Consider the following 25,531-nt stretch of genomic DNA (forward strand, 5'->3'; position numbering starts at 1 on the left):
GATGGGGGGAGCTGGGGCCACAGAGGAGGGCAGGAGGGGCTTCTGGGCCCAGAGCTACTGCTGCCTGTCTGCCCTGGTGCCTGTTGGGGAAGCAGAGATGCGGGTGTGGCTTCTCTCCCAGGGCAACGGGGGTGGTGCTGCTGCACAGCCAGGCTCAGGAAAGAGGCCTGCTTGGGGTGAGGGTAGCAACTATGAGTAAGAGGCTGGCCAGGCTGGGTCAAAGGGCAGGGAGGTGTGTCTGCTCAGGCTGGGGACTCCGTGGGGAGGGGTGAGTCCAAATGGGAGCAGGAGGGAGTCAGAGCCAGAGGAGGGCAACCCAGAGCCTTGTAAGTGGGGATGGTGTTAGGGAGGAGAAAGGGACCGTTCCCCTTCTTCCTGGGAGGTTTGCACATCTGCCCCATCCCTCAGAATCTCCTTGCTCCTGTGGTCCGGGGAAAGATAAAGCAGAACAAAAAGATACGCAGAAGAACCGAGCTTTGTGAAGGAAGTTCCCCTCCTGAGTAGGTTCCTGGGTCCAGAGAGTCAGCTGGGGGACCCTCCCCTTCCCACATCTCTCAGAGCCCTTGTCACGGGAGACCAGACCGAGAGAAGAGGCAAGGCAGAGGGCCTGGGGCTGACGATTTGGGCTGACCTCCAGTGACAGCTCAGTGAGTGCTGGCAGCCGCCTTCTCAGGACACTTACAAACATACACCTCTCCTTTGTTTTTGCTTTTTTAAGATTTTTTTGACGTGGACCATTTTTAAAGTCTTTATTGAATTTGTTACAACATTGCTTCTGTTTTATGTTTTGGTTTTTTGGCCACGAGGCATGTGGGACCTTAGCTCTCCAACCAGGGATCGAACCTGCACCCCCTGCACTGGAAGGCAAAGTCTTAACCACTGGACTGCCAGGGAAGTCCCTACAGCTCTCCTTTGTATGGAGTTCTACTTCCTGCCTTCCTGGGCCGTTGGTAGGTAAAATCTTGATACATATAGTGCCTGCTCAGGGAGTAGGATGGAAAGGAGAGCCCGAGAGGAGAGAAACCAGACGCCCATCCTGCCTGAGAGGGCAGAGACTCAGGTGAGTTGACGGTGGTGGTGGTTGTGAGCGGGTGAAAGAGCAAGCCCTAGATGCTGCAGGATGAGCAAAGGGGTAGGCCAGGGGCACAGGACTGGCGTTTCTCCAGAAGTCCTGCCCACCAAAGGCTGAGACTGAGACCTCAGGGGGAAGGGCTGGGACCGGGTTGCTGGCCAATTCTCCCCTTCCCCCAGGAAGGTTACTCTGGATTTCAACTCCCACCTTTGAAGGATGACTCCAAGACTGGAGCTGGTTTGGGTGCCAGGAAGAGCTTCTTGGCATGACGGCTGAGGGCCCCACCCTGCTCCGAAGGGACGATGAGCTGCCGGGTGAAGCGTGCTCGGTCTCGGATATCATAATTCTGGTCATACTTGGCCAGACTCAGCACATACTGGGTCAGCAGCTTGGTCTGGGGGACAAGAAGTGGGTCAGTAGCCATCACAGAGGGTGGGGACACAGGAGGTCTCTGAACCAGATTCTTTTTTTGTGTGTGTGCCATGCCTGTGGCTTGTGGGATCTTTGTTCCCCGACCAGGGATCGAACCTGTGTCCCCTGCAGTGGAAGTGCGGAGTCTTAACCACTGGACCGCCAGGGAAGTCCATGAACCAGATTCTTTTGGCCAACAGCTCCAAGCACTGCTGCCTCCAGCTGACTTTCCCTCCCAACCTGCCATTGTGCCTGACCCTGCATTTTCTCCCTCCTCCCCGGCCCTGACTCCCAACGCCAACTCTGACAACTGACTTGGCCAGCAACAGAGCTTGCCCTTCTGGAAACCTCCCTCTTGGCCCTGGGTGCCATTCTTCCTCAGGCTTGTGGTCCCCACTGCCCTAGGCCCACTCCTACACCACCTAGTCCAGGCTGGGCCAATCTTTCCACCCTGAGGTGCCAGAGTGAGTGAAGGTCTGGAACATTCTGCTAGACCTCACATTTTCTAGGCTCCATCACCTGGGGGGAACTACGTGACAAAAAGAGAAAGGGGGAACACATGGGAATCCCCCTGGCAGGGGCTGCCCTCACGCCCCACTGACCCACATAGTAGATTCTGAGCAGCCCAGGGGTCTCAGAGGCCATGATCCTCCCTGGAAGGTCCTAATGAGATCAGAGCAAACTGCAGCGATCCTATGGGTTTGCTGAAGTCATATGGGGTTCACAGCCTGCAGTCAAGGTAGCCACATCCCAGGACCACAAGTCTCAGTTTCTGCCCTGATCCTGACCTAGTCTAACCTGTCACAAAATGACAGTGGTAGCCACCATTTACGGAGTGGCTTCTAGTGTCAAACACTGTGCTAGGTGCTTCACTACCTCATGTCATCCCCATAACCCTTCCGAGAGGTGGGCGCTACTGCGCCCATTTACAGGGGAGAATCAGAGTCATTAAGTGACTTTCCCCAGGCTAAGGAGCCCGTCAGTGCTGCATCCAGGCCTGGACCCTCATCTCCTTGGCCTCAGCCTGGGCCGGAATCTGGCATGCAATGGATGGCTCAGCAGGTGGGCGGGATGGCTGGGATTGCTGTGGCCTTGTGGCAGGTCCAGAATGTCACCCTTGGTACTGGGATGGGGGACGTATCATTGCTGTTTTGCCAGGACGGACATGGACACATCCAGACCACCTCTCTCCTAGTGTGCCAAGAATTCCCCTTCCTCCACCACTCCCAGAACAGGCTGAGAAGAAAGAAGAGAGAAAGATAGGGAGGGTAGGAAGGAGGAAAGCTCTCGTTATCGAGTCAAAGAACCATTCTAAGGGGCCTACGCCTGGAAGGACTGGCCTTAGGGTAAAGGGTGCCTGGAGGTTCCATTTGCCTGAACAGCCTACTCTGGGTGGCCTGATGGGGGCTGGGACCCCTGTGTCCTGCCTAGGAGAGGCGTTCAGCTATATATATACCCACAGCTCTCTGTGCCAACCCTGACTCCAGCCCTTATTGCTCTGCGTTTTGTGCTGTTTCCTCTACTTGGCTATGAGCACTTGCAGGCCAGTAAACATGTCTCGCTCATTGTCATCACCCCAGGACATAGCTCAGTGCCAGGCTAGTGGGTACTCGGGAAATGCGTGTTAAATAAATTCATGAATAAATGTGCATGTAGCTAACAGTGACAACTTGGGGAAATGCCACGTGAGCACACCCAGGCTAATGAAAACATGCCAACAGCACCACTCTGGCTCAGTCCTGAGCCTTTCAGACGCCCCCTCTACCAGGGCGCTACCCACCCAGGCTGCTTCATCTATTCAAACGTTCCTCCAACCTGCTCCTTCCTCCCACTTGAATAAAGGAGGCACACAAATATTTGTTTGAAGGTTTCCAGTGGTGTTCCCTCTAACTTCTCTGTCTCCAATCTGCTTCTCCCACAATACTGACACCCACAGATCCAGCCCCTCATTGCTTCTACACAACTGCTGTCCTTTCCAGCTCCTGACAAGAGTCCCGGCATGTGATGGCCCTGCCTCCCCAGCTTGCGTCCCTGGGGCCCACTCTAGCCACCGTGGATCAAAGGAGCCACAGAATGGGCTTCCCTGGTGGCGCAGTGGTTGAGAGTCCACCTGCCGATGCGGGGGACGCGGGTTCGTGCCCCGGTCCGGGAGGATCCCACATGCCGCAGAGCGGCTGGGCCCGTGAGCCATGGCCGCTGAGGCTGCGCGTCCGGAGCCTGTGCTCCGCAATGGGAGAGGCCACAACAGTGAGAGGCCCGCGTACCGCAAAAGAAAAAAAAAAAAAAAAGAAAAAGGAGCCACAGAAGACACACAAGTGCCACATCCAAAGACTCCATGGGACGGCAAAGAGGCCACCTTCAGGCCAGCAGGGATGCCACAATCTACAGGGTACGGCCCAGGTGCTTTGCTCCAAGGGTTGGCAAGCTCTGTCTATAAAGGGTGCGAGTAACTATTTCAGGCTTTGCAGGCCATATGGACTCTATTGCAGCGACAACATCCACGGACAATAAACAAATGAATGAACGTGGCTGCGTCCCAATAAAATTTTATCTACAACAACAGGCAGCAGGCCAGACTTGGTCCATGGGCGGTAGTTTGCCAACCCCTGCCTCACTTAACTGAGTGTGGGAACTGTCAGGGTGCTTGGTGTCCCCAGTACCTTGAGAAGCTCTGAACGTTACACTTTGTTTTTAGCAGAATCTCCTGGGACCATCTCAGAGGCTGCTGGACACTCAAGAGGTTTTTAATATCCTGATATTCCAGCTCAGTTGAGCCATGTCCTTGGCTATGGTGCCCCTCATAACCTTTCACCTTAGTAATGACAATGGCTGCCAATACCACCCAAGCCTGAGCAGTGACTTGCCCTCTCATCCCCGGCATAGACTGGCAAAGCATCACCAAGCTTTGGGAGGAAGCAGAGACCACATCTCCTGGGACACATATTCTCCCATCAGTGCCTATCACTGCTGGGCCCTCCCCCTGGCCCCAGTGTTCCAAAGGCAGCAGGTAGGGACACACCCACTGCCAGACTGGAAGTCACAGCCCCATAGAAGAGCCTCTTCAACAGTGGTCACCATCCCTACTAGGCCCTTGGGGCCCTGCAGTAGCTGTGGACACTGGGGGAACACTGGTCACCTGGGCAGACCAGACACCTGTCCTGAACTCCCTCTTCAGAAAGAGGCGCTGATATATGTATAACTGAATCACTTTGCTGTACAGAAGAACCTAACACGACATTGTAAATCAACTCTACTGCAATAAAAATTAATAGAAATAAAATAAAATACGAAAAAGAAAAAAAAGTGACCAAAAAAAGAAAGAGGTGCTAAAGTCCATGCCTACCTGGTGAGGGCCCACAGAATACTGCCTGGGCTGTTTCTGGGGCCCAGAGTGTTTTCGGAGGCATCTCTCAATCTGTACCTGCTTAGAGTTGGTCAGGTAGAGCTTGGCTGCCAGGTTGATGACCTGCAGCTTGACGATGTCCTCCTCGGCTGTGAAGGACTTAGCCATTTTTCTCAGGACGTCGGGTGCAATCCTGGGGACGTGCTCACAGTACTCGCCAATGAGCCACAGGATGCTGGCTCGGGCCATGGGCACCTGTGGGTGTGGGAGAGGAGTCAGGTCTGGGGTAAACGTGGGAATGTGGGTGGGCACCTGGTCTGCCAAGGAATCGGCACTCCTCCCATCTGTGCTGGCCTGTTGTATCGTGGGCTTCTCTGGAAATAGGAGTGGGAGGTGATGGGAGAGAGATTAAAGGTTGGGTATTTCCCGGGCAGCATCTCCCCTCTTCCCTAGGGTTTCATTAGCATGGGCAGAGCCTTCAAGCCCCAAATTCAGCCACAGTTCAGTATAAAAGACTGATTTTCTGGATCCATTTGTACCCTCAATGCTTTACTGCCTTGTTATTCTCCCTGAATCTTCAGGAATGCCTTTGCTTGAATGTTTCAACTTGGCAGTGTGACACAAAAACACAGGACTAGTCAATTGGCCACCCTCGGCCAGAACTTTAGAGAAAACCTGAGTGGTGGTACAGGCTGAAGCTCAGCAAGGGATCCCCAAAGGGAAGGCGAACCAGGGTCACATGGTCTCATCTTTCCCCTCCTCCCATCTTAAGACCTTTCGAGCCAGTACGGAAGGTTTGGAAGTTAATTTTTTATTAAGGCTAGTGTTTAATTATAGGGTCTTAAAATCATGAGGAGGACACTGGGTTGAGAAAGGAAACGGGGTCACTCCCTGACCTGGATGTTGTCTGTGAGCTTTGCCAAGTGTTTGATGATCTCTCCGTGCTGTGCTGGCTGCATCTGCAGCAGCTTCTTAATGACGACCACTGACTCTGCGACCACAAGCTCTGTAGGACAGGAAATGAGCCCGGGACAGTCAGATGACCACACACAATGAACAGGCACACCTGCAATGCCCCCAGCCCCTTGGCTGTGTTCCTCAACCCCCCTGTACTTCTCCAGTGGCCCTCAGAGACGTGGGAGCACTTGGATACTAATTGAGGCAGACAGACAGATGAACACACTTTGTTCCTGGACAGACAGGTGGATACCCACTGGCCATCAGAGTCAGACATGCAGGTAGCACCCACTAGTCCTCAAAGTTGGACATGCAGACAAACACTGACCATCACGGTTGGACAGCAGCTGCACCAGGCCGTTGAGACAGGTGTCACGGACTCGGCCTATGTTAGTTGCACAGCGCCCAATGGCCTGGATCGTGGCTGCCACAAAGTCCTTGTCCATGCTGCGAATGTAGGTCTGTGGACACCACAACAGAGTGACCCCCGGAAGGCAGTGATCCCTCAGACTTGACTCGGCAGTGACTCTGCAGGCTTGAGGGTGGCCTTCCAGAAAGCTGTTACCCCTCATTCAATGACTCATCATGTCAGAGACTAAACTCTGGGAAAAGGAATGACAGCCTCACCCGTCACCCAGTGATTCCCTAACCCAAAGCCAGTAGAAGGCGTTGGGAAGGGACGTAAAATAAGTTTCTCCACTTTGGGCTTTTAAGAGAAGGTTTGCCCCACCAGGCCGATTCTCATAAGCACAAGGTGCTGCAGGACAACTCTCATGGGCCTCTCTGACTATAAGCTGGCCCCTGGCCCGTACCTGGAATTCCCGTAGGACAGTAGGGATGTTGGTCTCATTGGCGAGGTTAGTCAACACTTCCAGCTGCAGGGAGTCAGAAAATGGGCAGGGTGGCCAGTGGGCTTTCTGTGCTTTCATAAACCTTCACTCCAAACACACACTTCACCAACCAGAAAACATTCCTCAGGCAGGACAGCCCTGCATCATCCTTAGATTGATGAGAGAACTGACAGATCATGAAACTTATCCAAAATGCGGGAGGACCAGTTTGCTTCTTAAATGGACTCCCTGACAGAGTATGCTTGTAGTACGATCATGTCACCTCTCTACCTTCAAGGAAAAGTTAAAGCCTCCAGTTGCTTTTAGGATAAAGACCAACATCCTTTCCATGGTCTGTAAGTCCTTGATCTCCCACCATTCTCCCCCTTACCCTCTATGCCCCAGTCACACAGGCCTTTAATCACAACCCTCCTGTTGGCCTTTACATATGCTGTTTCCTCTGTGTGGAGCACCTCTTCCCATTCTTGTCCCTGCATTTACCTAGAGAACTCATGTTCATGTCTCAGTCCTCAGCTCAAGCCTCCCCTCCTGAAGGAAAACTTCCCTGACACCAGACTAGATCAGGTCCACCTATTTATGCTCATACAGCTCTCTGCACTTTGCTTTTACATCCTATTTCACAAATGGATTTTTACCTGTGCTGTGTGATTAGCTGCCCAATGTCTCCTCCTCACCCCAGCGAGATTTTGTAAGCTCCACAAGGGCAGGGTACCTGATTGTTTTGTTCTCTGTTGTACCCCTAGATACCCCTAGATCTAGCCGTGAGATGCACAATAGGTGCTCAGAAGGGTTAGGAGGATTAACTGTTGCTGAAGGAAGTTACTCAATAATGAGGCAGAGCAGGGATGGAACGTGGGTATGGGCTCCTGCCGCCTTTTCTGTGGTGGTATGTCTGCACGACAGCCTGAGGGCGTAGGTGTGTGAGGGTAATTACACTGTGGGTAGAAGACAGAGACTGCAGCAGGGAAAGTATGAATTCTTTTTTTTTTTTTTTGCCTGCACCACACAGCATGTGGGATCTTAGTCCCCCGACCAGAGATTGAACCCTAGCCCCCTGCATTGGAAGCGCGGAGTCTTAACCACTAGACCGCCAAGGAAGTCCCAAGGGAAAGTATGAATTGGGAGTAGCAGACCTGACCTTCAGTAGTTACCTCATCTTCTTAACTCTACATTTTTATAAAATAGAGATAATGTACACTTCCTGAGGTGATTATGAAAATCGAATTACTTCATATGTGAAAAGTGGCAGGAGTATAACAGGTACTGGGCAAAGGGCAGCTCCGTTCACCCTGTCTCCCCACTATCATTAGCCTGGCTTCCCGAGCAAACACTTCTGGCTGGAGCAACGGTGGGCTCAGCCCCTGAAACAGGCAGGCACCAAGGTGGCCACTGTGGATATTCAAGTGGGTCATGGGGGTGGGGGACAGAAAGTCCACAGGCACGTCTGTCCATCACTCACCTTCAGGATCTTGATCTGGGTGGGGTCGGTGGACCTGATGTAGAAGCTCTTCAGGTACGGCTCAAACATACCCTGGCATGAGAGAGGCAGCCCCAGGGAGCTCCACCTCAGCCTGAGACCTGCTTCTCCTCCAGAGCACCCCTCCTCCTCTCCTGACCCAGGACCCAGCATCTTTCCTGCCCCTCACTGTCCTCTAGTCCTGGATTCTTCCCTCCTTCTCAGATCTAACTCAGTCTTTCTTCATCAGGCTTTCCTCCCTCAGCGGCCCTCGGGATCCAGGCCCTGCTTCTCCACCTGCATTTGGGGTCTCTCCTTCCCACACTCTGCACAGCCAGGGCATTCCCCCCATCCTGCCTTTCCCCAGTACCCCTAGCCCCGCAGGAGACACTACTCGGACCGCCAGGGCGGGCCTTGGTCACTTGCTCACCCGGCGCTTGATGGACATGGTGGCCACGTTCTGGAGCACCACGTACTGCACCTCGCTGTGGAGAGGAGGGGTCAGAGGTACCTGGGCCCCTCGGCTGGGGCAGCAGGTCGGGAGAAGGGAGGTGGGCAGAATAGGAGGGTGGAGAGGACCGGTGTGGGGAGGGCACCAGCGCGGGGAGGGCAGGACTGGGGTCTGGGCGGGGAATAGGTGGGCTGGGGCGGAGACTGTCAGGCGCTCTGGGTCAGGGGAAGCGGGGCGAGCCAGCCCCCGGGCGTGGGCGGGGCGGGCGCGCACCTGTGGCTGCGCAGCAGGCGCACGAGAGCCTTGGCGATGACGCCCACCTCCGCCTTGGGCGCCAGGTGGAAGTAGAGCTGCGCCACCGCCATGACCACGGCGGCGCTGCGGCTCTGCAGGAGCGGCTTTGTGTTGCGCAGCAGCAGCCGGTGGTCGGGGTCCATGACGTAGGGCTTTCGGGCCGGCACCGCCGTGGAGGCCGCTGCCTCCGACCCCGGGCCCTTGGCCTCATCCTCCTCGGAGCCGTAGAAGGCTTTCTCGGGGTTCTCCTCCAGCAGAGACTCCTGAAGGGGGAGACAGGCGGGACAGTGGGCACCTCCTCCCGGAGACCCGCCTACCCACTCTGCTAGGGCGAGGGTTGGGGTCCCGCCTGGGGGTCTGGGCCACTCACGTTCTGGGTGGGGCTCAGGAACTGCGTGCGGGCGTAGCGGGTGAGCATGCTGATGATGACCACCTGGCCCCACTCCTCCACGTCGATGAGCAGGTTACAGAGTTTCCGGTAGTTCTTGTGGATCAGGTCGATGCGCTCTGGGCACACCTCCTCGAAGGCCATCACCACGCTGCCCGCCACCAGCTGGGGAACCGACAGAGGCAAGAGCACATGAACAGGAAGGACAGAGGGGCCTCTTCCTGGCCCCTTTTCACCACCCGTCCCTGTGTGTCCACATACGCACCGTGGTCTTGTCCGCCAGAAGCTTCTCAATGACCTCTATCAGCTGGTCCTTCTGGTCAGAATCCAAACTGAGGGAGAAACTGTTGAGCGGGATTGCCCCTCCCCCCCGTCTCCAGCCTTCCCAATATCCGCCCAAGCTGTGCTCACCTCCCTCACCCCAACCCTATTCATAAAGAGGTATGAGCCACTGCCTTCAATGTCCTCCATCTCTGTCAGTTCCCCAAACTGCCTTAAACCATCGGAAGAGAAAAACAAAACAAAATAAAAAAAACAAGCAAAACCAAAAGCAGCCTGCAAGACGTGGGAGAGGCCAGGGGTGGGCGGGGGCTTGGGGTATACCTGTAGAGCTTGGGGATGGCGTGGGCAGCTGTCTTCCGCACATAGGGCGACATATCCGAGGCAGCTTCCTTGATGGCTAGCATCATGATGGGCACGATGATGGGCACACGGATGCTAGACAGGACGCGGAGGGCGCTGGCACGAATCAGCTGGTTGGGGTCCTAAGAGCAGAGGTGGAGGCAGAGCCATGAGAGGGCAGCAGGTGGCCTGAGGGCAGAGGCTACGCCTGTGGAACTCACTGTCCCTAGTCACCACCAGCTCTTGCTTCCCTGCCTCCTCTCTGGGGCCTGGATGATGTGCTAGTGCTGGGTACCTGGCGGGGAGCTGCCTGAAGGCACCGACTCTCGGCCCTGCTGCAGAAACCTGACACCTGAACGTATGTGGCATTGGCTGCTTCACTCTCAGGAAGAGTGGCAAACTTTCAGAACACCTAAAGGTCTTGTTCCTTAGGGGAGTGTGTGGAGGGGGAGGGTGTCTTTGTGTTTATGCTGGAGGGGACTGCCAGCAAATGCAACCTGGTCTCCCTTTCCGAGAGTTCATCCTTACAGTCCTCTCTCCCAGCAACCTCTCAAACCTGCCCTTCTTCCTCTTCCTCCACAGTGCTTAAAAGAGAATAGGTGTGGGGTTTCCCTGGTGGCGCTGTGGTTAAGAATCCGCCTGCCAATGCAGGGGACATGGGTTCGAGCCCTGGTCCGGGAAGATCCCACATGCCGCGGAGCAACTGAGCCCGTGCACCACAACTACCGAGCCTACGCTCTAGAGCCCATGAGCCACAACTACTGAAGCCCGCGCATCTAGAGCCCGTGCTCCGCAACAAGAGAAGCCACGGCAATAAGCCCACGCACCACAACAAAAGAGTAGCCCCTGCTTGTCGCAACTAGAGAGAGCCCGCACACAGCAACGAAGACCCAACGCAGCCAAAAATAAATAACAAAAATGGTATTACACCATTGTTGATTGCTTTAAAAAAAAAGAGAGAATAGGTGTGTAAGCCCCTTCTCTTTGCTCTTATTGCATCCTATAGACACCTGAGAAGAGCCTTAGACACAGTGTATTGTAATCAGGAGATTACAAGAGCAGCAGCAGCTGTAAATTACCATTAATCTTGGAGGACGGTGGACAGTGGGAGAGGTGCTGGGACACTAAAGGGTAGATGCTACCCTGATTTTCTAAAATGGAGAAAGAGAAGAGCCACAAAATTACAGGTGAAAATTATGGTAATCCCTGTTAAGATTCTGGAATTAATTTTTAAACAGATGGTTTCAAAGCACTTATTTTAAAAGCAGAAGTCTGTGAGTCAAATCATATCACATCCACTGCTAAAACCTATTTTCCTTTTTTATTTAACACTTTATTTGGAAATGATTATGGATTCACAGGAAGTTATCCCCCAAAATCCCTTTTTCGTTTTGCTAGGGTAACTAGGCTGGTAGCTATTAACAGTATGTATCTTGATTTCAGCAAAGCATTTGTGGGAGTCTCTCATGGCATTTCCTGGATTGCCATTTTTGATGTAGGCCTTTTGTTTCATTTAATACGTAAGCATTTTAAGAGCAGAATTCATGTCTATTTTATCTCTGGATAACCACATCCCTTTGCACATGAAAGGTGTTAAGAAATTTTCTGCTGCTAAAATCCTTCCTAACAAGATGGGAAAATACCAGCTGATTGCAGTTAGGTGGATCCACAGTTTGGTAAAATGCGGTACTTGGGGAAGATTTACTAACAGATGGGTGTCATCCTGGAAGCATGATATAGGGGATTCATAGTCTGTTGCCCTGGTCTGAATAGCTTATCAGCATCTTGGAGGAAGACACAAAATCAGGAGGAGAAAATTAAGATTCAGAATCACCCTGGCTTGGATCCTGTGCTAAACTTATAAAATGGAATATAGTAGGGTTTCATAGGAGATTCAAGGAACCAATTGCATAAAGACAGGATATAGGGAGACCTAGATTATCTGCTTGCCAACTGGAGGTTTGTCTGAAGTGAGCCAACATTAGTGGGCTGCAAAGCAAACAAAGCCTCAGCCTGGGCTGACAGAAAAGGCTGGTTCTAATGTGCAGGAAAGCCCCCGCTAACAGTAGTAATAACAAAAAGAAAGTGAGTTTTAGAGGAACACATATAAGATACTGCTTACAAAACAATATTATACATTATTTAGGAATGCAATAATAAGTAATAAAAGAATAAAGACATGTATATGAATAATAAGCAGGAGAAGATACATAGGGGACTTTGGCTGTTTGAGAAATCTTTCATTTCTTATGCTGGGTATATATTCATTATATTATTCTTTATGCCTTCTGTGAGCCTGAAATAAATTTTTAAAAATTATGGTGATGGAGGTTTCAAAACAATATAATGGTTTTAAAAAAGTTGTAATCCACACCTAAAACTAATATAACATTGTAAATCAACTATACTTCAATAAAAACAAAAAACAGTTGTAGTTGTCTTAAGAAGCAGCAAGGTGCCTTATGAAGGAGTGAGGTCTGTATCACTGGAGATGACCTGTCAGAGATGTTCTAGAGCAAAGGTTGGCACACTACAGTCCCCAGGCCAAATCTGTCTTCTGCCCTTTTTATAAATAAAAATGTATGCAAACCCAGCCAAGCCCACTCATTTATGGCCGTTTTCATACAAGGGCAAAATCGAGCAGTTGCATGGTTGAGACTGGATGGCTTGCACAGCCTAAACTACTATCACCTGGCAGTATACAGAAAAGTTTGCTGACCACTGTTCTAGAGAAATCACTGCACTGAGATGGACTAAATGAGCTCTGGTTTTCCAAAAAGGGAAAAGGGGCAGACTGTAGAAACTCAGGTCAAAGTAAAAATCCGTGCAAAATTTCCAGAATGTTTCTTATAAAATGATTTAACCCCGAGTCAAGCCACTCTGATAGATTGTATGGTTTTGACTTCTTTTTGGCCATGCCACGCATGTGGGATTTTCTCCAACCAGGGATCGAACCTGTGCCCCCTACACTGGGAGTGCGGCGAAGTCTTAACCACTGGACTGCCAGGGAAGTCCTGGTTTTGACCTTTAAAAATAACCTAGCATAGTGTTTGGCATAGAAATACCCAAGTGTTTGCTGAATGAAAGAATGGTATATGCAAGTGCCCATGCTTTCTGCCCCACCTCAGAGAAGCAGACTCTGTCATCCCCTCCTGCTGGCCAGAGCAGATTGAACCAGGGGCGCACGCGCCCCGGGTTTTGGCAGTCAACTCTCAGTCTGCTCAACGGCCTACAGCATCAGCTGAACATGACAAGATGAGCTGGACCTTTTAGAGTCCCTCTCACAGGAATTTGAACTAAACGTGTGGAAAGATTAGAGGAGTTAACGGCTGTAATCAGAGCTGAAGAGTCTGATTGGGGAGAGAATAGAACAGCAGTGATGTTGCCTTCTCTACCCAGAAGAAATCTTATCCTAACCAGAAAACCACCCAGTGGAGACTATCATGCCTGCATTTAATATACAAAACGAAAGGCGAGAATATTCAGTTTAAATAGTGTGGGGGGATTCAGCCTCCACTGCATTATTTTTTTAATTAATTAATTAATGGCTGCGTTGGGTCTTCACTGCTGCACGCTGGCTTTCTCTAGTTGCGGCGAGTGGGGGCTACTCTTCCTTGTGATGTGCGGGCTTCTCATTGAGGTGGCTTCTCTTGTTGCGGATCATGGGCTCTAGGCACGCCGGCTTCAGTAGTTGTGGCACGTGGGCTCAGTAGTTGCTCCACAGCACGTGGGATCCTCCTGGACTAGGGATCGAACCCGTGTTCCCTGCACTGTCAGGTGGATTCTTAATCACTGCGCCACCAGGCAAGTCTCTCCACTGAATTCTAAGGGACTTGAATTCTTCCCACTGTCCCTTCCCTTGGGTGATTTCAATTTCTGCCTGCCTCAAAGAGCATTTCACCACAACAAATGTGATCCAGGTCTTTAAAGGTGGATATTTTACATACACTGGGGCATCTGAGACAAGTCAACTACTTCTTCTGGTGCTAAACAGAATAATCAATGTGTCCCAACGCTCAAGGAATCATTGGCTGTATTGAACTTACTGAAAATGGAATGGTCTTATCTTTATGTTCTCTGTGCTGACCGTGGAACCCAGTCTCCACATCTGAGGCTGCTCTCCTGCTCGGTGAACTTTGTGGTTTTCCTCTCCATGGAGCTCATTTGTTTTCAATAAACCCTTTTGTCCTCCTCACCCAGTTCCAGGTGAAAAGGTTCCAAAGCCATTGTTCTCCACAGATAGATACACAGACCAGGTGAACCTGCCAGTGCCAAGGCTCCGACACCCAGAGGTGAGGAATCCAGGTCAGCAGCTCCCCGCACACAGCCCTGTCCTAAGAAGGCAGACTTCCGCCTGGCTGTGGGCCTCAGTCCCTTTACATCAATGGGGGTGAGGGCCAATGTCAGGGGCTCAAGTGGTTCACGTTTGAGGCAGCCATCATCACAGCCTCCTCTGACTCTCCCAACTTTAGGCAGGTAGGAAAAGGCCTCCAGAGCCTGTCCCCCCATGCTCAGACGTCTCCCTGGGTTCACTCCTCCAATACAGCACCCACAAGGCCCAGACCCCAGGGAGGCAAACGGAGACCTCTGACCTTTAGGCCGCGTTGGAAGGTGGAGATGGACAGCAGGGCTAGGTCTTGCTGCTCCTCGGCGTAGCGCACCAGGTACACGTAGACAAGCTTCTTCACCTGGGGGGGAGTGGGCTTCTCAGCAGGGACTGGTGCCCCCACCCTATGAGAGGTCATCAACCCAGCTGGCTGTGGTCCATGGGGAAAGCACCCTGGGTGTACCCTGGCTCCTTTGCTCTGATCCACATCTAGTTCAGGGATGTCTAGATGGTGTGTCTTTTCCTGGACCAGGAACTTTCTGAGCAGATTGCCCCCCCCCACCCCAAGGACTGGATTGTTCCCTTCCTCACCCCCAACCAGCTCCAGTTTATTTATGCCCACCTGGTGGAGGTGGGCATGAGAGACCCCTCACCAGGTAGCGCTCACCTCTATGTTCTTACAGGCCACGTTCTTCACCACGGCAGGAAACAGGTCTGAGGCATTCTTTCCCCGGGCGATCATCTGGTGGTGGGGTCAAGGAAGGGGGAGAAGAAGGATGCCGGCTCTCATTAGGAGAAGGTCCACAAGGAGCCGAGGAGAGCTGCTCTTTGATCCCCAGGCCCCTCGCCCAAGGGAGGCCCCTCCTTCCCCCCTCACCGCCACAATCCTCTTCATGGCCTCCAGCTTGAGGGAATCCTTGTTGGTGTCCAGCATCTCCTTCAGGTCATCATGCCTGGTGGGAGAAACAAGAGGTCAGCTGAGGGCACAGCAGGGGGGGTGGGGCTATCAATCAGTAGGGTCCAGGCAGAAAGAAAGGACCTGGGCAGGGAAAGCAGGACTCGACCAGAAGGGAAGGTGGTAAAATACACATCAGGGGACTTAGGGGTGGGAGGAGCATGTGGGCCAGCCAGTGCTATGGGCTGAGTTGTGCCCCCCTCATAAAAGATATGTTGAAGTCCTAACCCCAAGTACCCAGAATGTGACCTTATTTGGAAATAGGACTGTTTGAGCTGTAATTAGGATGGGGTAATACTGGAGTAGGGTTGGTCCCTAATTCAATATGTCTGGTGTTCTTTAAGAAGATGGCCTTGTGAAGAGAGAGATGCAGGGAGAACGCCTTGTGAAGACAGAGGATTGGAGTGATCCATCTACACGTCAGTGAACATCAACGATTGCCAAACTATCAGAAGCTAGAAAGGGGCAAGGAAGAATTCCCCTACAGGTTTCAGATGGAGCAAGGCCCTGCTGACTCCTTGATTTTGGACTTCTAGCTTCCAGAACTGTGAGATAATAAATTTCTATTAAGTCACCCAGTTTGTGGTTACAGCAGCCCTGGGAAACTAATACAGCCAGGAGGTGACAGGATGGATTTGGGGTGGGAAAGGTAGGGACCCTTCCCAGGAAATGGCCAGTTGGATAGATGAGAAGGACCTGGAGCCAGTGGAAAGGAGGTGGGTGTCAAAACAAGAGCAAGATGCCCTTGTCCTCCCCGAGTGTGGTCCCAGGCCCTGACCCCACAGAGTGAGCTGATTCCAAGGACTGGACGGGTCCCAGATTCTCCAGAGTCTGTTGAAGTGGTCTTACCACAAAGGCCAGACCTGTCACATTCAACAGTCATTCAAGAAAGTTATAAAACCCTAATGGGAGAGGTAAATGATAATTTAAATAAATAACCCCTTGCACAAGACGAAGGGGAATAAAGGTAGTCTCCAAGCCAATATACAAATTTCATACCATGGCCATTGAAATTTCAATGGAGGCCTTTTGTCAAACTTCCTGAAGTGGCTGCAGAATTCATCCAGAAACAAAAATCAATTGGTAAGAACGCCAGAGAATTTTGGGGGGAGAACAAGAGAACAATGGAACAATGACAGACAACTCCCCCTACCAGAACTCAAAACACAAAACAACATGACAACAATAAAAGCCCTATGGTAGCAGGTTAAAAGTAGAAAGTCAAGAGTCATAGGGGGGAAATTTCACAAATGAATCTAAGTTGGTACATTAGGAGCAAATAACTCGCCAATGGGAGAAAGAAATTTTCCTCCCCTGAAATAAATGCTGTCGGGACAACTGCTATGTAGCAAAGAATTAAACTTGTACATATATTTCACACCAAAATTAATTCCACATTTGTTTAATAGTTAAATTATTTCAATATATGGAAGAGGGGGAAATTTTAATTTTCAAGGTCATAAAATTATCAGTAATAATAATGTTTTATTATTATTACTAGGTTTATTTTTTTTTAACTTTTGTATGTAAACTAAATTTAAGAAAAAAAAAAAACCAAGGCAACCGTGTTTCTTTGCTAGGGCTGCCGTAAAAGTAACACAGACTGGGTGGCTTAAACTTATTTGCTCACAATTCTGGAGGCTAGAAGTCTGAGATAAAGGTGTCAGCGGGTTGGTTTCTTCTGAGGCCTCTTTTCTTGGCTTGTAGATGGCTGTCTTCCTATATCTTTACATGGTCTTCCCTCTGTGGGTCTGTGTGTCCACATTTCCTCTTCTTATAACAGGTGAATTATATTTGATTAGGGCCCACCCTAATGAACTCATTCTAACTTAATTATCTCTTTAAAGGCCCTATCTACAAACACAGTCACATTCTGAGGTATTGGGAGTTAGGACTTCAGCATATGAATTTGAGGGGGCCACAATTCAGCCCATAATAGCAACAGAAAGGAAAATATTTGGGATATGGTGAATAAAAGTTTAATATTCAAAATAGATAAAGTACTGATATAAATTTAGGGTCTATATTCAGTATTTACTGTCAGGGCTACTGCAAGCCCTTCTGCCACCCGCTTGCCCCACCAGGTAGACACAGCCCTGTGCTGCTGCTCCCCATTCAGTGGGTGGAGCATTGTTTGGTATTCCTTGGCCATGTGCCCTTGAGCAGTGAACAACCTGCCTGACCATACTCAGAGATCCAGGGGCTGGTGGTCAAAGAAGTGAACAGAGAAGTGTGAATAACCCCGTGGAAAAATGTGTCTGCACACAGCTGATAGAGCAGTGGGACCACTGATGCACTCATATATTGCCCAGGCAATTCCAAAATGTGATGAGCGGTTGTGTATGGAGAACTGTACATTCTCTAATCTCCCAGATGATACTCAGATAATCCATAGCTTTGACCTAGGCATGAGAACCCAGCTGGGAGAGGTATCACCAATGGTAGGAGTTAAAAAGCAGTGTGCACAAAGTTAGTCACAGAAGTGAAACATTTAGAAGCAATAGAGAATCAGAAATTGGAGGTAGCAATATCAGGAGAGGGAAGAGCATGATAATAGTCATAAAGAGGCAAGTGTGACTGGTGCTGATGCTGAGAAATGAGTAAGTGCTAAATGCTAAGAGGAAGAAAAGAACCTGACATAACATGCACCTAGTCGTAGGGCTGCATTTTGCAGAAATGTGTGAGTGCTTAACAGAACACAGAGGACTTGCTAGCTGTCAGATGAGGGCAGGAGAAGATGTCCTGCCCCACTCAAGTTGATCTAAAACTCCTCCATTCAGGAATACTACTCAGCCATAAAAAAGAATGAAATAATGCCATTTGCAGCAACATGGATGAACCTACAGATTATCATACTAAGTGAAGTAAGTCAGAGAAAAACGAATACCATATGATATCACTTATATGTGGAATCTAAAATATGACACAAATGAACTTATTTACAAATCAGAAACAGACTCACAGACATAAAAAACAAATTTATGGTTACCAAAGGGGAAAGGGTGTGGAGGAGGGATAAATTAGGCATATGGGATTAGCAGATATAAACTACTATATATAAAATAGACAACAAGGTCCTACTGTATAGGACAGGGAACTAGATCCAATATCCTGTCATAAACCATAATGGAAAAGAATATGAAAATTATATATATCTCTATATATCTGAATCACTTTGCTGTACATCAGAAACTAACACAACATTGTAAATCAACTATACTCCAATGAAAAGAAAAAAAAAGATCAAAACTCCTCCATTCAGGAAGATGTCCCCCCAAACCAGAGGACATTTTCTACTCCCTATGGCCAAGCCAGGGTCAGAAGACAACCACCTTGTCACCCTCCTAAACACAAACCAGGTGGTCAATTCCTAGGTGTGTTGAACTCAGGACACATGGCTGTAGACAGAGATACAGACCATTCACCTGGGCCTGGGCAGCACTGAGGGTGTGGGAAGAATGACAGAGCTGGGTGTCACCTTCCCAAATAGATGCACACCACTGCACCCCCAGGAACCTCCATACATACCCCCGCAGGGATATGGTACCAGGGATACCCTCCCACATCTCCCCGCAGACATACCTGTACCCCATACACATACCCAGACCCCCAAAGACACACCTACAACCCCCAGACACATAAAATCTATACATAAACCCACACACACCCACAAAAAACCCTGCAGACACACACCCACAACCCCCACAGAAATACACACAGTCACAGACATATATACCACACATACAGACACTTCCCACAAAAACACACTCTCAACACATAAACCCACACACCTATGGACGCACACAGCTCACCTACAAATCCCTATAGACGCCCACAGACACATATCCACCACGACTTCCCCCACCCCCGATCCAGACATGCACATACCCCACACACGTCCCTCCACAGACACACAGACACACAGACACACACACACACCACACACACCACACACACCACATACACATGCACCTTTTTGACAAGACTGAGTTACTCCAGTCTCATTGGACAAAATGGCCTGTGGGCTCCCATTTGAGATTCTTGATGATAAATACAGGCTTTTAAGGGATCAAATACTCCAGCCTCATGATCCTCTGACCTCCTTCTGAGGGGTCACGTGGGCGTCCTCACTGGCCAGCCTGGGGTGACTTCACTGGGACCTGTCAGAGTTTGCCCAGCCCCTTTAACTCTGGGAGTTCTCTAAAGCAGGCTTCCTCGCACCTGGGTGTACTCACCACCCCGACAGATGCCACAGGCCCGTGTCCAATGCACACACCCAGGGCGTGTGCTGTGGCACCCACAGTTCTCCCACCCACCCAGCCTAGCGCACACCTTCCAGGCTCCTGAAGGCTCTAGGGCCCTAGGTAAGGGGAATCGAGGGAGCGGAGGGACTGGGGGGACATAGCAGACATAGCACAGGTAGGATTGTCAGCTGCCCCCTGAAAGACAGCAGCTCCCTCCTAGGGTGTAACCACCCTGGGTCCCTCATCTTCACTCCCACCAGCTTATGTTCCCAAGAGGGAGAAGAAGGGAGAGATACACAGCAACACTCTAAGGCCATGAAACATTAATCTCCCGCAGTCCGATCCCCTTATACTGCTCTCACTGTGACCTGACCCCTGGCCTGAGGGACTCTCTGGGGCAAGGGGCACTGGAGCCAGCTGGTGGGTAAAACATGGCATTTGAGGCCAGACATACTCATCTCACCTGATATCCACTTTCCTCCCTCCCCTCACAACCCAAGTTCCAACCCACTAGACAGGAGAGGGTGGCCAAACGCTTTATCCTGTCTCCAAACCTCACCCAGAACCCACTCTAGCTAGGACCTGGGGGGAGGAAAAGGTCAAATATTTTACTCCACCCTCAAATATTTTACTATCCTCTTCCCCTCAGAGCTTCCAGGGAGTTAGGCTTATCTCCCCCAACTCAAACTCTCAGTCCCCCATACAGTACCCCTGATGCCCCCCGCTTCCCACCTAGACCCTAAATGCCGGCCCAGTCCTCCTGCTGAGGAGGTGGGACTTAAATGGGTCCTGGCTGAGAATGGCAGCTTCCCACCCCTTGCCTTCCTGGCTGTCTGGGTGAGGGTCTCTGGGGGCCCCTCTGTACCGTAGTGGCTGCCTCTGGCTGTGGCCTTGGCCAGGCTCTAGGCAAGGTCCTTCCAGGGACGTTTCTGGGGTCGTGTCTTCCTCTGGCGCCTGCAGCCACCGGAGCTCCTCCGGCTGCAGGGCCTGGTACCAGGGTGGGGGCCCGCCTTCAGGGGCCAGCACAGGGCTGGCAGCCTCCTGATCAGCTCCATCAGCCCCTCTGCCCCCTGGCCTCACCACGGCCCCTGGGAGCTGCAGGAATCGCTGCATTGGGCACCAGGTCCTGCTCCAAAATGGGACTGAGCTGACCAGGGAGCTGGGGATGCCTGTCACTGTCACCAGATGGCCCGCCCCGAAACTCAGAAACTAGACACTGGCGGGGAGGGAGGCTCTGGTTTCCTCTTCACTGCTCAGAGACAAGGACTCACGAGGGGGAGGAGGGCAGGGACTGGGGACAGGGCCAACCCCCAATCTCCAGGCAGGGGACTAGGGGGCAGGAGAGCTGATCCAGACAGAGGTGGGGCATCCCTCTCCTCCACTCTCATGCCACAACTGGACCTCTGCCTCCTCAGAACAGCTCTTCCTCAGAAATCTTGTACACCCTTCTCACTCTGACCCTAACCATCTTGATCCTCACCTGTCTTTCCAAGGCCATTTCCTTGATTTTTTCCTTCCTATCAGCACTCTCTTATCTCTCCTTCCTCCATACTTGGCCTAGGCCCCCCAGGTCCACCCCTCCAATCTGCTTCTTACTCACATCCTTGGCCCTCTTGTCCCCTCAGCCCCTACCCTGCCAGGAGTGGTTAGTTTATTTGCTCTATTTCAAACCCCCTTGATGCTCCTCAAATTCCCACCCACAGCCTTGCCTTTGCAGCTTCACTACTGGCTTCTCACAGAAAATAAAGGCTTTAGATCAAATCCCCCGCAGCTCCCAAGCATCTGCATCTACTCTCTCCTCTCCTGTCCTCCTCCCTCTGGGCAGAGCTGGTCCTCCTTGAGGCCAGGCCAATCCTCCCACCCAGCTCTGTAAGCCTCCCCTCCCCTCTCTCCTTCAATTCCTTTCAGCCTCTCCCACACGGCTGGCTCCTTCCCATCAGCAGTTAAACTTGCTCTGGGCTCTCCCATCCTAATAATTAACAAACAAAAATAACAACAAAAATAAAATAAACAAACCTTCTTGAACTGATGTTCTCCTCTGGCAACTCTTTCCCTCTCTCCCCCTTACAGTCACACTTCTTGAAAGCAAAATTCCCATCCACTGTGTTTTATTTATTTACCTCCCCTTCACTCCTCTATTCACTTTAATCTGGCTTCCCATGCTGATTACAATTTAGGGCTGAGGTGCCACGATGTCTACAAATTATATGGCTCAGCCAAAAATATAAACAGATGGTTAGATAAGGCAAAATGGCAGAATGTCATCAATGGTTGAATCTAGAGGGAGGGCACACATTCATTGTATTATTCACTCAACTCTTCTGTATGTTTAAAATTGTTCATCATAGAATGTTGGGGAAAAATAATCTAGCCCCTCCTCTTCTGACTTTGCCAGAACTATTTTCCCAGGGCAGAAGGTGGGGAGTAAAGCAGGAAGGGGTTGACCTGCTCTTTGTCTAACCAATGGTCATGATTGCTTTCCTTGTTTGAGTTGACCTCAGTGGGCATTGGCACTACTGATCGCTTCCTTCTTGAAACTACATTTTATTTTTCCTCCTTCCCTTGGCTTACTTTTTCTCAGTTACTTTGAAACACTTTTCCCCTGCTCTCTGGTCACTCTTAATTCCATGTCTTCAGGGTTCCTACCTGTGCCCTGTCTGAACTCATTTTATATTACATGCTCCCTAGGTTCTCTTGGCTTCCTTTTGTGGCTTTGATGGATATATATAATAATCTCCTGGACTCCAAATCCTAACATCCAGCTACCTACTAGACTTGAATGTATTATACCTCAGAGTCTACAATCTCAGCATGTCAAAAGCCATTATTTTCCACAAATTTGCTTGTAATGTCTTTTTCCCCAATTACCCTGTATGGCACCACCATCTATCCAGTTACAAGAACTAGTAACCTGAGATTATCCTTATCTTCTCCCAGCCCCTTCCTCTTACCTTTCCCCCCAGTTAATCATCACGTCTGGGGCTTCTACCACCTAAAATAGCCCTCAAGTCCTGTGCCTCGCCCATAGTCTCGGCCACCATCATGTCCTCCCCCCTAACTTCAGCCCCCTTCACTTGTCTCCTGCTGAATCCAGCACCCCTCCAATCTCTTCTCCACAACCCAGCCTGGGATCCTTCTAAAATGCAAATCTGCTATTGCCTGCTTAGAACCCTTCAGTTGCGCCCCCCCCCCCGACCTTGGCATCTCCCCACCTTCATTTCTGGTCATTCTGGTGGCTTGCATAGAGATTCTGCCCTCACCGTATTAGCACCTACAAAACCTGTGATCTAGCTCTCCTTCACGTCCACACCTTGCTAAAAGCTCTTTCCTCTGCCTGAAACATCCCTGGCTCTCCCCTGTCCCTTCTCTCCTGGCACAGGGACCAGCTCCTCTCACCGCTCTGACAGCCCCCGCTACCCTGAACTGTCACTGACAGCTTCTTCCCTGTGTCCCCCTCTAGAGCAACTTGAGGACAAGGACTGTCTCATGTTCGTGGCTGCATTCACAGTGACTAGGACGAGACTCGATACAGTAGGCCCTTAAAAAGGCTTCTTTCAAAATTTACGAATAAACGAACGAATGAGCCAAAGGCGGAAGGGAAGAGTGGGAAGTTAAGGTAGGGCTGAACTATAGGGGCAATGTGGGGAGCAGGAGTGTGAGCGCTAGATGGGAGATGGGGATGAGAACATGGGGACCAGAATGAGGGAAAATGGATTTGTAGGAGGGGCCAGGCCTGGGAGGTTCTGAGTCTATTCCAGGACGGGCCTTCCTGGACAGGCCCCAGGCTCAAGCTTGCTGGTTCTGACCCCTCCCCCACGTTATTTTGGAGTCAATTTGCCACACGCGAAAAAAGGCGGAGAACGCGTGTAATCCAAACCTACTAACAGGAGAAACACCTGGGGCGAGAGGATTGGTCCTCCAGAAAGAGAGACGGCTGGCCCATCCCCCACCAGCCTCCCACCCCCTTCCCAGGTCGCAGGCCGGCCCCTCACTGCGGGATGCTGCCGTTGGGGACGGGCGTCGCGAAGGCCCGTGACCGCGGCGGGAGGGGGCTGGGCAGGCTTCCGGTGCGCGCCGCCGGGGCCCGGCCTGGGCGCGGCCGACTGGCCTGTGCGCTGTCCATGGTACCGGAGCGCATGTTTCCAGGCCGGCCCGGGCACAGCCACCCTCTCGGCGGGCTCCCTCACCGCTTGTAGTCGGAGGAGAAAATGCCGCCGCTCGCCGGGTCGTGGCCGTACTCGGGCTCCCCGGGGCCAGCAGAGCCGCCCTTGTCTTCGCTGTAGGCGGGCGCGGCCGACATGGGGCGGCAGGGGAGGTCGCGGGCTTCGTTGGGATGGTCGCGGCGCCTCCGGGATGCGGCAGGGACCGAGGAAGGGAACGCAGGCCGGACAGGCGAAGTCGGCTGCGCGGCCTGGGCTCCGCAAAGGCCGCAACCTGCGGTGGCGGAGGCAGCGCGCGGATTTATCAATCTGGGATGCTCGCGTGAAGATTCTTAAAGGTACCGGCGCCTGCGGAACGGAGGGCGTGTCCGAGGAGGGAGCAGGAGGGGAGGTGTAGCAGGGTCTGGCCCCGCCCCAATCCCTCGGAAATCCCTCCACCCCCCAGTAAGGAAGGGTCCTGCCCTTTAAAGGGACTGATGCAGCTCCAGGTCTGGGAGGGGGGGGGCGGTGGAGGTTGCTGGACTGATTATGGGACAGCCTTCTGGGGATGCAGAACGTCTTTACCTACCACAGACCACCGGGTCTCGGTGGAACGGCCTCTAGGGGCTCCACTCATCCCAGATACTAGCGCGGATGCTCGCCCACGCTGTGGAAGGAAAGGGCGGGGGTGGGGGAGGGGTAAGAGAAAGCTGTCCAAAAGGGTTTCTTGGAGATGTTGGAATTTAAGGAAGGTTGGTCCAAGAGCGCCAAGGAGCCTACAGCATGCTGCTGTAGATGTAGATGCAGATGTAGAGAAATGGGGACAGAATAGAGGGGAATGTGAACCCCGAATTCAGCTTTGGAAAATAGTTTAATAACCATTTCTGAAGCCCTCATGCCCACCCAGGAGTGCCTGAGGTCATGGCTAGTCCACGGTCAAGTCCACATCCACCGAAACCTAGGAAAGAAGGGGAAGGGAAGAGGGTGGGTTAGGGTCTGGTGTGACTGCCAAGACTCTTGGATCATGTGAGGCCTTCAGCTCCTCCCCCAAGGCCCAAGGTACCCCAAGGAAAGACGGCCTGGATCCAGAGGGAAAGTGGTGACTGGGTTGGGGGAAGGGGTGGGTTCTAGTTGACTTTGGGGAATCAGGTTGAATAGCTGGGGTCTTTTGGCTGGACTTCAGGGAGAAGGTGAGAAGGCCTGGATACGGAGTGTGGAAGGGTCCATAGGGCTGAGTCTTGATCTATAGATTAGGATACAGGTGTCTCCAGAACCAGAATTGGTGGGCCCGGGTGGAAATGGGCAGGGCCGGAAAGGTGGAATTTGTCTCTGTAGGTGGGTTCCATTGGAAAATGGGAATAGGGACTGATCAGGACCATGGCAGCACCTGGCTGAAGTAGGCTGAAGTAAATAGATGTGCCCAGTATCTGTGAGCTGGGATCTTCCTGGAGTGGACCCAAAAGGGTTTCAGAGGAGTAGAACCTTGATGAGTTAGCAGGCCTAGTTTGCTTCTGGGGGCTTTGGGTCTGCCAGAGGAAAGTGGATCTTGAGTTTGAAGAACGTGGCCTGGGTGGGGAGGGAGGGCCTGAATTTTCCAGGAACGCATTGGTTAGCTGCATTTGTTAACTGGCTCTGGAGGTGACGTGGGGTCCTGCATGGGTAGCTGGGCCGTGCACACTGAACTAGTGGGACTCTGGGCTATTTGTAGGGGGTCCAGGTTGGGCTCTAGGCCGAGCAGTGCAGTGCAGAGTGCACGCAGTTGCTGTGCGTGGGGTGATAGGGAGGTGGGTCAGCGTCCAAGGCTTTGCATATGCGGTGCTCCAGCCGCCCTGTCTACACAGCACCCTCCAAAGCGAGCGGGGGCGCAGCAGCGACCGTTGTTTGGACACAACGCCTTTGCAGGAGCCGAGAAACATGAGCGGCCCGCAGCCACCAGGATTCTTGCATGCAAGGATCACCAGACAAGTGCGGATCAGAGCCAGGTCAGGTCCTGTGACTCCAGCCCCAAGATCCAGCCTGCAT

At 51.7% G+C, this 25,531-nt stretch overlaps 1 protein-coding gene across 4 annotated transcripts in view; it reads right to left on the minus strand.

The window, feature by feature from the left end:
• AP3B2 (adaptor related protein complex 3 subunit beta 2) overlaps positions 1-25,531 on the minus strand; it is a 63,210-nt gene that overhangs the window by 7,220 nt on the left and 30,459 nt on the right. Inside the window, exons 8-23 of one of the 4 annotated variants that reach the window (XM_073801437.1) lie at positions 24,099-24,467; positions 23,558-23,878; positions 15,049-15,124; positions 14,839-14,913; positions 14,437-14,532; positions 9,827-9,987; positions 9,489-9,555; positions 9,206-9,388; positions 8,815-9,098; positions 8,521-8,575; positions 8,094-8,165; positions 6,596-6,658; positions 6,112-6,244; positions 5,723-5,832; positions 4,905-5,081; positions 1,280-1,466 (exon numbers count right to left, since the gene is read on the minus strand). In XM_073801437.1, the coding sequence (XP_073657538.1) occupies positions 1,280-1,466; positions 4,905-5,081; positions 5,723-5,832; positions 6,112-6,244; positions 6,596-6,658; positions 8,094-8,165; positions 8,521-8,575; positions 8,815-9,098; positions 9,206-9,388; positions 9,489-9,555; positions 9,827-9,987; positions 14,437-14,532; positions 14,839-14,913; positions 15,049-15,124; positions 23,558-23,670 (1,852 nt within the window). In that variant the 5' untranslated portion in view covers positions 23,671-23,878; positions 24,099-24,467. Of the gene's footprint in view, positions 1-1,279; positions 1,467-4,904; positions 5,082-5,722; positions 5,833-6,111; positions 6,245-6,595; positions 6,659-8,093; positions 8,166-8,520; positions 8,576-8,814; positions 9,099-9,205; positions 9,389-9,488; positions 9,556-9,826; positions 9,988-14,436; positions 14,533-14,838; positions 14,914-15,048; positions 15,125-23,247; positions 23,525-23,557; positions 23,879-24,098; positions 24,468-25,531 lie in introns of those variants that run through there. The other 3 variants (XM_073801440.1, XM_073801438.1, XM_073801439.1) reach the window with 3 other exon arrangements.

Source organism: Tursiops truncatus, chromosome 2, assembly GCF_011762595.2.
Source record: "Tursiops truncatus isolate mTurTru1 chromosome 2, mTurTru1.mat.Y, whole genome shotgun sequence".
NCBI classification, from domain to species: Eukaryota; Metazoa; Chordata; class Mammalia; order Artiodactyla; family Delphinidae; genus Tursiops; species Tursiops truncatus.